Here is a 13,736-nt window from a genome sequence, read left to right as displayed (position 1 = left end):
AGAATAAGATTGCTTTAAAAGTCTAGCTTTTCTGGTGTAATACAGAGATGGTCAGGCTGATGCCTTGCACTTAGTGGAGATTTGCTGGCTATTAACAGTATTCAACTAAATATTATTCTCATACCCAAGAAGGCACAAATGGTTTGAAGAATGATTCAGTCATATCCTCCCTCATCCCCTGAAGAACTGGGAACATGGGTGAGCTTTTAAAGAAAGCTCATTTAGATGACATGGCAAAGTTTGATGAGTTCTTCGTTACTTCAGATTTAATTTTTTTAAGTTTGCATAACTTCTCACTTATGACTGCTTTAATATGCAAGAATGCTAGAAATAACATGTTCATCTTGGGTGAAGGGAAGAAGGAAAGGAATAATGCATCATTCACTTTCTTAAGACAATTAAGGTGTGGCACAGGAAAGTGTTGAAAGGATACCTGTCCGGTTCTGCTTTGATGTGTTAAATTTATATTCTAAATATTAGAATAAACTATGCCTTAGCTTCACAGGCATATGCACAAGAGATTGCTGTGACCTGCCAGGCAGTGAGCTCATCAGCAGCGTGCTTGTGCTGGGAGTGTATTTCATCAGCACTGCAAGCTGTTGAAGCAAAGAAGGGCAAGCAAAGCAGTCCAAGCACCAGGGCTTGTCCTACAAGTCTGCCCGTGTGCGTTAGCAATGTGATAAAGTAAATGCAATTCTGCAAGACTTCTTCACTGGAAGCCAAGTCCAATGACTGTCAAGAAGAAGAATAACTTATTTTCAAAAAATTGAAGTTTGTAATTATACAGTCACCAAACATCACTAGGTTAATTCCTGGCCTAATACCACTGAAATGCGTATTTTGTTTTTGTATTTGTCATGACTTCCCTGTGAATGAAGAGCCCCTTCCGGTTACTGTCTCAGCGACATCACACAGGCAGTTTTCTCCCATATTCTTCATTCTGGGTGGTAATGCTAGAAAAATTGGGGAGGGAAGGACTGATTTACCCAAAACGTAAAAGTGAATCACATCCAACTTATGTTTGCAGTGTTTTTTTGTTGTGTATTTTTTATTCATTTATTTTATTCAAGGGCAAGTATGTGATCATGGAGGCTTGGATGCCTCTCTCTCTTTCGCTAAATAGAATTATGTGTTTCTACAAAGAATATAAAATTTTATCAAACGAAAATTTTCTTTGTTTTGCTGCCCACCCACACAAATGCTTTCAGAGTTAACCTTTCAGTAAGAAAAAGGAGCTTATGAAAACCTTGCTCTTGTTATTTAGAATCATCTGTCTGATGAAAATTTGAGTGGTGAAAAGCAAAGTTTCTGTCAGTAACAATTCATTACCGGGCACTTGTTTCAGTCTGGCATTTCAACAGTTTTATCATTAATTTTGCAACGTACTTGCTGGATGTTTGTTGTTTACAGTGGTCTGCAGTCTTCACATCGTACTTCTTATCTTAAACATAGTAACATAATTGCAATAAGTACATCTTACAGATGAGCATAAAAAAGTCTCGCTACTTCCATGCTTTAGCTTAAAAGGCACCATGCCAAAATTTGTGAGAACAAAACCTCTGTATCTTGATTATACTGAAGTTTGGAGCAAATCTCATTAAAAGTTTTTATCCTGATTGTGCTCGATTAGGAACATATGACCTATTCCTTAGGGTTATTATCCATGCCTTCAGTGTCTGTAAATTTATTTTGTTTTCTAAGTTATAAACCGACAAAAAAATTTAATGTTCTCCTATGACTCAGAAGATAATCTGGGAAAAAAACCAACCCAACCCAAACCAAAAAACTCTTAATTTTTGCCTTATGCAAGGGGCATTCCACCTCAGAGTTTATCTGTGCTTAGTTCAGCCTCCCAAAATGGCTTGAGAAGAATAATGCAGCATCAATTTATTGCAAATGCATTTTATTCATGTAAAGGCTTCAGCCTACAATTTCTTTCTCTTTTCTTCCTGAGCATCCCAATATCCAAAGGTGGCACTAGCCTCCAGTTCATACGCCGGTGGAATTTTGGCTGTCTTCAGGTCTGTGAACCTTTTAATCTCTTGTTTCTTTATCTGTTCTCTTGACAGCTGAGTGACTTGGTACACTGGAGATGCAACTTCATAGATACACGTTGGCTGAAGCATATGCTCAGTGTGCTTTGGTGTCTGAGGATTCACTGGTCTGTTGTTTTTATCCTTGCCCAATGCCAGCATCATTTCCGCCCCCCCTCCAGATATACTGCCTAACATATTAGTTTATTTAGATGTTCACTAGATGTTTCTTTGGTCTTCCTTATTGAATATAGAATTGCCAGCAGTGGGTGTAACTGCCAGTGTTGACAGCTAGTTTTATTTGCAAACCTAGACCTCTCCCTGAGGCACAATTCCTTTGTTAATGATGTTTCCAAGCCATACGGAATTATGCAACAGTCATGAGAGCAACTACTGTCTTATGTCATATTTTAATCCTTTCTTATATATGTTTTCAGAATTCAGATCTTTGCAATTACCTGTACGCTGAGCTTACTGTGACAGATAAAGTTTGCATCTGTTTCATAGAATGCAAAAAGACCCGTGAATAGAAACCAACAGAATTTTGAACTGCACTTTAATGCCTCCATGCAGGATCATAGTAAGCAATGCTTTCGATAATAAACGGACCGTTCATATCTGAGCAGTCTTTTAAAGTTAAAAAAAAATACATCTTATTGAGTATAGATACTTTTAAGACCTCTGGGTAAAATAGAGTTAATCTGCCTTTGTAGAATGTACTGTTTATTTTGCTCTTCTGTCAAAAGAGAATGAATGGATGTACCCCCTGTCTTTGTGCTTCACACTAGCAGTGAAGCCAACTAAATTGTAGGAGGAAATGTGTGCCTGTCATATGCAGCATAGTATTATTAGGTGTATTTATTTGTACTATGAACATTTATGGTCATCCAGTGAGCCACCAAGAATTGCCTTCTGTCACATGAAGCGTAGAAGTTCTCTGAGTGAATAAATGATCTGAAGTGATCATCGCTATATTCCTGCGGTCCAAAACAACCTGTGACGTTCATGTAACTGCAGAGGCTTGCCCAGCTATAACGTCCTCAGCTTCCTCTAAAATAAGAGGGTCTTTGCAAAAAAGAGAATTAGATTTCTGTCAGTTTTAGCAATAGAACTGATCACTAACTAAATTAATGTGGTTGTTTTGCATCATCTTGACTGAAAATAAATGTGAAGTGCCTGCTTAAACCACGCAACTTCTCTGAAGCAAACACAGGACAGCGCTTTCCAAGGGCAGAAACTGTAGTGGACTATTTTTGGCTGTAAACATAAGCAGCTGTAGTTCCACTGAAGTTAGAGAAGTTGTATTGCTTTGTACAAAGGTTCAACTTGATTCCCAGATTGGGGTTTAAAATTTTCAGAAACGGTGAAGTTGCATTTCTTCTGTGACGTTTCTAGCTTAATAGTAAACATCCTTACTCATCATGAGTAGGAGGAAAAATAAGAATAATGTTTTTTTTTTCAACATTAAAATTCACATACTGTCAGGTTATTTTTTTTCCTGTGTGTTCCAGTCTCAGGAATACTTTGACCTAATGGCTTCACATGTGCACCACTTCTCTTAGAACAATGCATGCCTAGTTTTCAGTAAAGTCTGAGGTCGGGCCTGTGTTTCAGGGCCTGTGTTGAGCTTTGTGCTCATGTGGCTGCACTAGTATTTGAACAAGGCAGTTTAAAACTGGCAGGGGTATCTTTACAATATGACTGAAGTTTGGAGGTATGTGAAGCAGTATGTAGGCTTAGCTTTGAATCTCCTTTCTTAAACAAAAGCCTATGCTCAGCTTTAATTATTGAGCTGTTAGTTCTCCTCCCTAATATTCTCTCCTACCATTAAGAGACCAGACTGGTTTTCCTTGGGAACTTTCCACAGCATGTTAATGCCCATGATAGTTTATTGCTTAAGGCTGACAAACTTTAGCTTTGCTCCAGTGCAGTACAGTCTCTGTTTTTCCTTTCAGTAGCCCAAGGTTTGTTTTTGGTTTTTTTTTCCAAACTTTTTCCACTTCAGATTCCACATGTGGCTGCTCAGGAGAATGACATTTCTCTTTTAAGCATGCTCAGAGGGAATATGTGAATTTAGATGTGAGAATGTTTGAGTTGTGAGAGACTAGGATTTGAACAAGTATCTTGAGACCTGTGTAATTTTTGAGGCTTTGCCTCACACAGGAAAGGGCTGTGATTCTCATTTGTCTGTCTGATGCTGAGTTCTCCAGAGGGAATGTCTGTTTCAGAAAGAAAAAAGAGCTGAAAACTTCATCATCCTGTAACTGACTCTGCCACTGCCATGCTAATCAAGAAAAAAAATACAAGAAAAAAATTATTTTCTCACCCTACTTCTGTGCTAGTGAAGGTCCATTTATTTCAGAGAAGGAATTTTTTATTTAAATCTGCATTTTTAAGAAACAAGTCAAACTTGTCAGCCATGTAATTCAGTTTACTCATCTGTACAATTGACGACATGTTTCAACCTTAGCTGAGGAGTGTGGGTGGAGTTATTTGTAATGTAAGTGAAAGAAAAAATAGTTTGTGCAAAGAATGATTGTTTCTGAAATAGTAGTTATTAAATATATTCTGGTTTGAGTAAAATCCTTGGTATGTCATAAGGCTTTGTTTCAGTGACTAATACATTTTTATGGACATTCCAACTTTGAACCTTCCTATCAAGTTACTGGCCCTGCAGCAATGTCCCTAAGTCTATGTTACAGGAATATTATGTTGCTTATTTAAATGCTGTCAAAGCCAGATGGATGTTCTGTTTTTGCTAATTGCGTTGGACTACAATGCCAGCATGTGGTACTCCAGTGATATTACTCAGTGGATTTTCACTGTTTATGCCAGCATAAGCTTTTTTCCCCCTCATATCTTTTGTACATCTTAGTGATGTTACTGTATTTGTAACTTTGTGTGGTATAGTTGAGTCCTGTCTCTGTAGATACTGAGTGTGAGATTCATCCCTGGTTTACCACTAGAGCCAGGCTGATGTCATGCTTATATTGTTATGGCAACAATTAGGTTTTGCTAATTTAGCTGATGCCTTAATTGTAAGTTTCTGCCATATATGTTACTGTATGGAACATAGTACCAGATTGTGCCGTGTTCTTAAGCAGGACATGAATCTCTGTGAAAGTAGCTTTTTAATTGGCTTCTCTGAAAGTTCAGTGTGTGTTCCTCAGTCACCCTCTCAATACGTTAGTCTTCTGTATTTGAAAGTGGTGTCTTCCTCACTCTTGACTATACTTACTTGTTTGCAGCCTTCTTTGTAACTCCATACATCAGTGGATATCACTATGTGATAGATGCATTGACTATGAAATGATCTTTGTGTCATTGCTGTAGAGCAAAGCAATTGCAAAAGCAATTATTATTAGTTGTGATTTACAGTGTAGTTGTGTTTCCCCTTTCTTCCCTGTTCATCGAACTTCTCAATGGCAATCAAGTGACTTATATGCATATCTGCATCTCTTTTGAAAATGAAACAACTTTTCTATTCTTTAACTTTACAACAGTAAAGAATAGAGATTCTAGATGAGTTCAAGATCCAGCCGTGCTCAGTGTTTTGCATGTGCATATTGAGTATTTTCCCTGAGGAACTCGGTCTACATAGACTTGCCAAAAAGGAGGCTTGTTCATAGTCAGATTGGAAATTTGTAGCAGAGCTGTGGGGCTGTATTGCAAGTTCTCACTTTTGACAGTAATAGTTAATGTCACATCCGTTACAATAGCTATAAAATCCATTTAGCAAGAAAACACCTTTAAAAGCTTTTTTTTTTTTTTTTTTTTTTGTGTGTGTGTGTTCTCTGTGAACCCACAAATATATTCTCGCTATAACAGATTATCTCCTGAGATTATGAAGTCTTGCATTTTCAACAAAAGCGAAGCACATGTTTGTTAGGACAAGAATACCTTTTTTATTTTTGTCCTGATGCACTTAGGTGGACTAGATAACCTCTAAAGCTTCTTTCCAGATGCATTTTCTGTGCTTCTTTGGATTGTACAGCACTTGTGATCACTAAGCAATAGTTTCTAATAGAGAAAACTTTTGCAAGTCAAATTCTGTGAGAAAGGGGGGTCTCACTCTTGAACTGTTTCTTAAGAAGACTTAGCTTGGTCTAGAATTATCATTAAATTAATCACACAGTCTTCACAAACCTTGCTTACATCAATGAAAAGAATTCCTTGCACCAAAGTGAAAGTAACAACACAGACGAAGGAGTTCCCAATCAGTGCAGATACTTACGGATTTGCACTTCCATTGTCCCCCCTTAGAAGTGGTGTTCTGCCTTGTAAAGTGATACAAACTAAAACTAGAGGACAGGTTTTTCTGTGCAGCAACACTATTGTTTGGCTACTTAGAGATAATAACCAATTTAAATAAAAATCTATTCAGTATTTCCCTAGGCTATTATGTCAGAAATTTTGATTGACGCCATTTGAAGTTATTTTTGGAAATTTTTAGTTGTAACTAGCACTTAGTTACCAAGCAAGCTGCTGGATTTGCAAAGAAGCTGTATCCCTCGGGCAGTGATATCTGCTTAAGGTCATTCAGGTGGATTTGAAGAGTGTAATAAAGGATGCAGTATGAGATTTGAAAGCTTCCTCAACAAAAGAGCATTTACATTGTAGTATGCCTGACTGAAATCCTAATAATACTTTTTTTTTCCTATTTTTCAATTCATACTTCACCATCAGGGCATGTGTCTGCTCCTTTGGCTTTGAAAATCATTTTATTGACATTATCATGAAAACAAAATGTCACCTGAACATAAAGATGTAATTTATTCATTTGTCCATTTGTTTACAAAAGATTTAGATCAGCAGTTTAGCATACTAAGACAAATGACATTTCTCAGTGGCCTTTTTGTGGCAAACAGATCATTGTGGTGTTTTTTCTGACATGATACTAAAGGAAAGCAAAACAAAAATACTTCTCTAATGGCTTGTTATATCACCAAGATGATGTAGCAAGAAGTTACTTGAAAAATCAGTTTCTGTTGTCAGAGCACAGTTAGTTTGTCTTGGAAAAGCACTGTCATGGTAATTTAGCAAATTGGACTGTGGTTGTTTATTTCTTTGCAAGCAAGGACAAATGTAAATACTGTATTTCTGTCATTTAAAGCTGTAGGAAAATTATTTTAAAAATTTCTATAGTCTTGGCAACTTAGTGAATTTAGATACGTTTTATATTTCTACATGTCAAATTATATTTATAAATGTGTATTTTATACTTTCTGTAATGTGGAAGAAAATGAAACTTTCCCATGATAAACCAGGTCGAATAAATAAATTTGAAATCTACGCCCTTACAATGTATGTCAGTATTTTAATACAACTACCATTAGTGTGACATCATGGCTATGTCTTTAATTCCCTGAGAGTTTCAGCTGGCTACCTTAAGCTTCTTTCCACTTGCACCTAATTTTGCTAGAATAATTGATTTTTCTCTTTTGCAGCATAATGGGAGAATGCATTTCTTGATGATGAGCATCCTTGCACAGCTGGTAAATACTGGAGTGTAAACCAGCTGATTTAGCAGTCCAAGATGCTCACACAGCAAAATAGGTTAAGGGCAATATTTCTCCTGTACTGACTGTTGTTAAACACATGGAGTTAATTTTTAGATCATACATTTTTAAATATGCACATATATATGTGCATACATACGTGTGTATATCTCTTTTTTCTTTTTATAGGAAGGACCTATTTTATTAGTTTATTTATTGAGATCCAAGTATGCAAAGCCTGAAAGAAATGCAGGCTTTGTGAAGCTTTTAAAGTGTATTGAGGAAGATGGGTATAAGCATATTGAGTCATGTTGTGTTGTTACATTTGTATAGGTAACACAGATATTCTACAGTCATTACATACTGGTGGAGGATGGAGGGATGCCCATTGCACTGCTCAGACACGAAAGAACTCCTGGAGAAAGCCCATGGACTGCTGCTTTACTGCTGCACTTCAGCATCTTCTCAGTGAACCAACAATGCCCAAAGCCATCAACTTCCCCAAGTGATTCAAGAAGCAGGAAAACTACTTCAAACTTGTTTGTATGTTGCAATAAATCATTTGTGAGAGACTAATAACTTGAAATTTGGCAATTTATGCTCATCCAACTGCACAAATGTGACTGCAGATGTGAAAATGACTTCAGTTCCCGAGGCAAACCAGTACTGTGTTAGGGCTGCAGTGGGTGAAGACTCATGGTGTTCACTGGTAACTCAGCTGGTGGAGTTTGTTGACAGAAGAGAGACTGCAGCTGGCTGGGACAGAGAAGCACAAGAGAAACCACACCTGACTAAGCAAGCAGGACAGGGTGAGCCACCAAAAATGCCTATTTCTTACCTGTGGTTTTTAGACAAGCATACATTGTATCAACCCATGAGATCAGACAAAGCTTCTTTTAGGAATATTGATGTAAAAATGAGGTCTTGGGTGGTCATTTATGGTTCAAGTAGCAGTTTATATATTTATTACAATTATACACAACCTTGACAATCTATATTGCCATTCAAAAATAAATTGAAGTATTGTCAATTTGCACATGATCTGTCACTAAGAAGAATCCCATTTACATACATAGTAAACATTTTGCATACTTAAAACACTGCTTTAAATTCTAACACTCCCATCTCTTCCCTCCCCCCCTATCCTGTGGAGATATGTTTCAGCTGTGTAAACGAACTTTTCCAACTATGCAACATTCAGGGACTACCACCTTTTTTTTATTAATTTAATTAAACCATTTCAGCACTTTGTAGAGGTGGTTGGTGGATATAGCTCTTAATTGCATTTTTGTTTAGAATGAGTCTTCATAGCTCACGTTGCAGTCATTCCTGCTTTGCTTGATCTATTTTCTTGACCAGGAAGATGGAAAACAGAATTTAGTAACTGTATCAGGTAAGTCACATGAGCACATGCCCCGTTTAGTATTCTGCAGTGCTAATAGTCACATTTAGTTGTTTTCACTGTTATTTACATGTGTAATAAGTAGTTGAAGTCTTCACATACAAACTCTTAGTACGTTAGAGAAAGTATTTATACTCCAAATGTTACCTTGGTAATTGAAATGAAAATTTACGAGGCATTAACTGCCTTTTGTTAAGCAACATGTTTTTTTACTACCTCTTTGACAGACAGCTTCTGTCTTCTGGTGCCTGAAAGGCTAGAAAACTTAGCGCAACAAAAGAAAAAAGTGTAAGAGGCAGCATAATATTCTTCCATCCAGTTAAAGGAAACTCGCAGTTCATGGTAGCTAATGTAAACATCCTTAGAGCATGTGGGCACTAAATTGACCCACAACTGAAGTTTGGGCACCTGGGCTTCAGTTTAGAAGGGCTGACAGAAGTCGGCATATTAAAGTGTGGTAACACAAAATGAAAGCCCTGTTTTGAGTAATGAGGTTCATGAGAACATTCATCTATGGGAATTGAATTTAGCTTCTTTTCCTACAGCAGCTGGCTTGGTGCCTTGAACCCGCAAATGCAGCGCATTTGTAAAACTGATTTGTGTTTTTGGCAGCCAGTGTCGGTTAACTGAAAGGCATGGAGAAGCAGAGCATTGAGAAGTGTAAAGATTCCAAGGTGTCAACAATACTTGGGAAGAAAAGCCTCCTGCCAGCTCCTCACCCACTTCCTGAAATAACACTTAAATATAATCCTTACAGGGAAACCCCCCACTTAAATACGGAGTATCTGAGAACAGTTAGTAACAGGAAAAATCCATAGCAGAGGTTAGAGCCCAGCACACTGAGATGTTTCAAAAAATATGAAATAACTTCAAATGCTGAAGATAGAAAGGAGTCTTGTCAACAGACAGATCGGATGCTTTAGATGATCAACGGCTTTCACTTTTAAGCAGAAGAACAAAAACTTCCCACTGCACAGGACAGCAGCAGTACCCTCCGGCTGCCCACCAGGCATGCAGACTGCTGTATGCACAGGCCTGTGCGCTGCAGAAGTAGCATGGCAGTGACTGCGGTTCCCCTCCAGTGCTGCCATACCTGGCTGAGACAAGGGCACCTTCCCCTTCCTCCTGCCACCTTGTCTGGTGAAGCAGGTTAGGTGCTTCACCCAAACGGGATCCAACTGCCTACTGTAAGTTTTGCAAGCATGCCCCAAAGGCAGTGTTTAAACGGTGAAAGAAGGACACTGCCAGAAGCAAATACGGGAGAGGATTCTTCATTCAAATTCAGACATACATTCAAATTCAGCCCAACAAGGCAGGCAGCTCTACTGGGTTATTTTATCATGTAGCATCCTTCACAGTTTAAAGAAAGAAGAATATAAAAGTTTAACTTTAAGGGATTGTTAGAAAACTGTTTATGTTACATCTGAATGAAGTTCAAAGAAAATCCTGAAGTTTAAACTACTATAATAAGAGATGTGGAAAGGAAGCCATGGATCAGTTGTAAAACAGCTAGTAGCAACTTAGTCTAGTTAAACAAATTCATTTTAAAGCTATTTCTTGAGCAAGTCCATTAATGTTCAAGACAGGAAAGAATGAGCCCTCTTTAAAGGAAAGATGTTACTAGTAAAATAGAACACAGTATGCTGTTTTGTAACTAAACTTTTACATGAAGTTGTAGACTGTGATTAACAAAACTTTTTTTTTTTTATTTTTAAAACAAAACTCTACTACCTTTACAAAGATAGTGTTGCTTCCTGTTTTTTCTTCTTGTGGGATGGCTGGAACATTTTCAAACATTAGAAACACGTCCTTCTCTCAATAGAAAGTCTTAAGTAAGACAGTAGCAACAAATACCTGCTTTTAAAATACACAAGATGCAGAGTAGCGTACTACTGTTGGTTCCCTAACAAAACTATACTCATTCTGGTGCTGCCAGGGTAGCCACAGGGTAACTCACTTGTTGAGTCAAACACACAAAACCTCATCTTCAAGTTAAGCACTGCTTATATAACTACTTGAGAACCTTAAATCTGTGTCCTGGTAAAGTTTCCTCTTTGTAACAGAGAACAGATTACATATTAACAAGTCATATGCTCACGTGTTAATGTGAAGCGCACTGTGGAAAGAACAATTTTGCCCTTCCAAATGGGATTCTTAACATGTACATCAGCAACTAGTTGCTATCAGCAGCCTGTGGGTAGCATTCCTCTTCACCAGGGATCTAGAGACAGAGCAGATGCACAGCAAAATACCCCTATTCTAGTAAGAAAACCTTACTACAATGGTCTTAACCATATGTGCTTTTAAGCTTCCTGTAAAATTATTATAGCCTTTATGTGTAAGAATTGCCTCAGACATTTGTAATATAATATTAAGCATCTGATGACCATGAGCAGAAGACTTTCTGTTCTTACACCTGACCTTTTAGCTACTGGAAAGCTTACACTGGAGATTTTCACTGTTTGAGCTCTTCTGCCAGGTATCAGGAAGTCTACTAGACAAATAAGTGTGTAGATGGGTTTTAGTAAGTCAAAACTTTAGAATGCTACTCACTACACTGCTGTGGTAAAGCCATTAAGATATCCATGATGTTAAAGCCTATGGGACCAAAGCTAGCTCAGTCACATACTGATTTAAACTTAGGACAGCTGACACTGAAGTACAGTTGCCCCCTCAGTGCAAAAGACATGTGACTACAGCAGCAGAATTCAAGACTGAGGTTGCAGTGTAGCTGCAGCTCTCTTCAAGGTCACTCAGTTTTTGTTCAAGGGCTTTAAATATGTAAACTCAAGGTGCCAGACCATCCACAATTGATCGTGTAGAGGAGGAATAGTAGAGCAAAGTACGCACATCTCAGTCAACTGATGTCAGTCATGAAGATACAATTCTAGCATTTGCGCTAGTTTGTATACAGCTATAAATGATGCTTTCTTTTTCTGTGGAGGTATTTTGAGAATATAGTTCACCTCTACCAACTCTAGCTTGGGTCATGGACTACTCTCTTTGTAGCATAAGCAGTGGTGGAACATGAAGGGCACAGTTGGAGATAAAATGGCTGCCAAAGCCAGAAACAAGAGCAGTGACCTTTGTTTACAACCTTGTACAGACAGGAGAACTGCTGCAAGAATGCCTTATGAGCACCTGAACATCTACATGCATTTCTGCGATGGAGTTCAAGTCACCAAAGCGTTACACTGCAACTCATCTCAAGACTCTTATGCTGACTTAAGTACAAAACCACTGTTCATAGAGTAGCCCATTCCTATTCTGGTAATAGAAAGGTTGTTTACAGTCAAAAGAAAAATGACTTGCTCTTGCAAGTGCTGCAGTACCTCTGACTGACAGAAGCATTCAAAATATATGAACATACACTGGACCTTGACAAAGTCTAAGACGCATCATAAGAAATAGTGACTCAACTGTGTAATACATTATAGACACTTTCATTAGATCAAGTAAATGACCAAAGACAGTTGGTAAGCTATGCAAGTTCATCAAGTAGATTCCATCTTTGGGGTAATAATATCCAGTTTGTAAGCTCTTTTGTTTCTATCCTTGACCAGAAGGTTTACGTGCCGAGGACCAAGTCTTAAATAAGCTCTCAGTATTTCTTTCAAGTTTGCAACAAACAGCATTTAAGCAACCTGAAAATCAGGGCGCTAATATCCTGCTCGCATAGCACAATTTCTGTTGTTTCTCCTCCTCAGCATAAGATGTGATCAAGACATAGATTTCATTCAAAACAAAAGAAATGGAAATAGTAACATGTGCAATAAGACATTTTCAAGGGAAAGCTATCCAACAGTCCTTGTATATTCTACCCCTTCATACTATTATCATTAGCATCATCCTATCATAAGCACAGTACATTATGTACAGCGATGTGCACTGAGACCATTCACTTAATTTCAGCACATGGCATAGCCATTATGCTACCATTTTGTAACTAAGATTGTTAGTGGTATGGGAATCTAAAAAGTGTTTAAGCTTGTATTATTTAGTTTATATGAAAAAGACCGTACAATTCTCATGGTACATCAACAAGATGGACTAGTATGCCAGCTAACCTCTATTTTAATATTTAAATTATAACAATACAGTAACTAGAAAAGGTCAGTGCTTCAAGTGACAAGTTTTGCCACTTCGATTCCAATATTTTTCCAAAATAAAGATGCAATTAGATCTACACTTGAGCATCAGTAGTGCAATACAGTATCCTTTCCTGAATAAAGGAGCTGAGGTTTATCCACAATAAAAGCTTTAAATAAGGTAGATTGTTGCCATTTATATATCAATTCTGTATGTTTGATATAAAATATATTGGGAAAGCTTAAACTGACTTATACAATCTACATTTGGCTAAAGCTCCACATAAGCAGCATCAGTGGAAATGAACATCAGAGGTGTACTTAATATAAAACACTTTCAAAACTACTCAGCAACAAATGACAGAAGGTTGGCCAAGAATAACTGAACATCTGAGGTGTGTACCAGACAAAAAGAATGGACCCTGTGGTTTCTTGCACTATTTTAATTAAGTAAAAGAAATGCAAGATTTAGTCCACTTCCATTTCTCCAGGTGGTTTGGTCTGTTGAGAATTGTCCTTCGCTGGTTCAGATTTTGTTTCAGTACCGCTCTGTCCGTTCACTGGTCCATTGTGTTCGCCATTAGCTTTTGACTGCCCATCGTTGGGAGGTTCTATCTTCGGTTTGGGCTTGTATATAATGGGATTACAGAAGTTATCCAATTCCTAGTTGTAACAGAAGCAAGAGAGTGGTGGTAGAGTAATTGCGTTTAACTAG

The 13,736-nt window shown here is 37.7% G+C and overlaps 1 protein-coding gene across 2 annotated transcripts in view; it reads right to left on the bottom strand.

The window, feature by feature from the left end:
* Positions 1 to 8,485: 8,485 nt before the first annotated feature.
* HSPA4L (heat shock protein family A (Hsp70) member 4 like) overlaps positions 8,486 to 13,736 on the bottom strand; it is a 28,435-nt gene continuing 23,184 nt past the window's right edge. For both annotated transcript variants that reach the window (XM_082481993.1, XM_082481994.1), the window contains one exon: positions 8,486 to 13,684. In XM_082481993.1, coding sequence (XP_082338119.1) covers positions 13,490 to 13,684 — 195 coding nt within the window. In that variant the 3' untranslated portion in view covers positions 8,486 to 13,489. The remainder of the gene's footprint in view (positions 13,685 to 13,736) is intronic.

Source organism: Vanellus vanellus, assembly GCF_965231255.1.
Source record: "Vanellus vanellus genome assembly, chromosome: 4".
Taxonomy (NCBI): domain Eukaryota; kingdom Metazoa; phylum Chordata; class Aves; order Charadriiformes; family Charadriidae; genus Vanellus; species Vanellus vanellus.
Note: the sequence above shows the minus strand (reverse complement) of the source record. Positions and strands in the feature narration are given on the sequence as shown.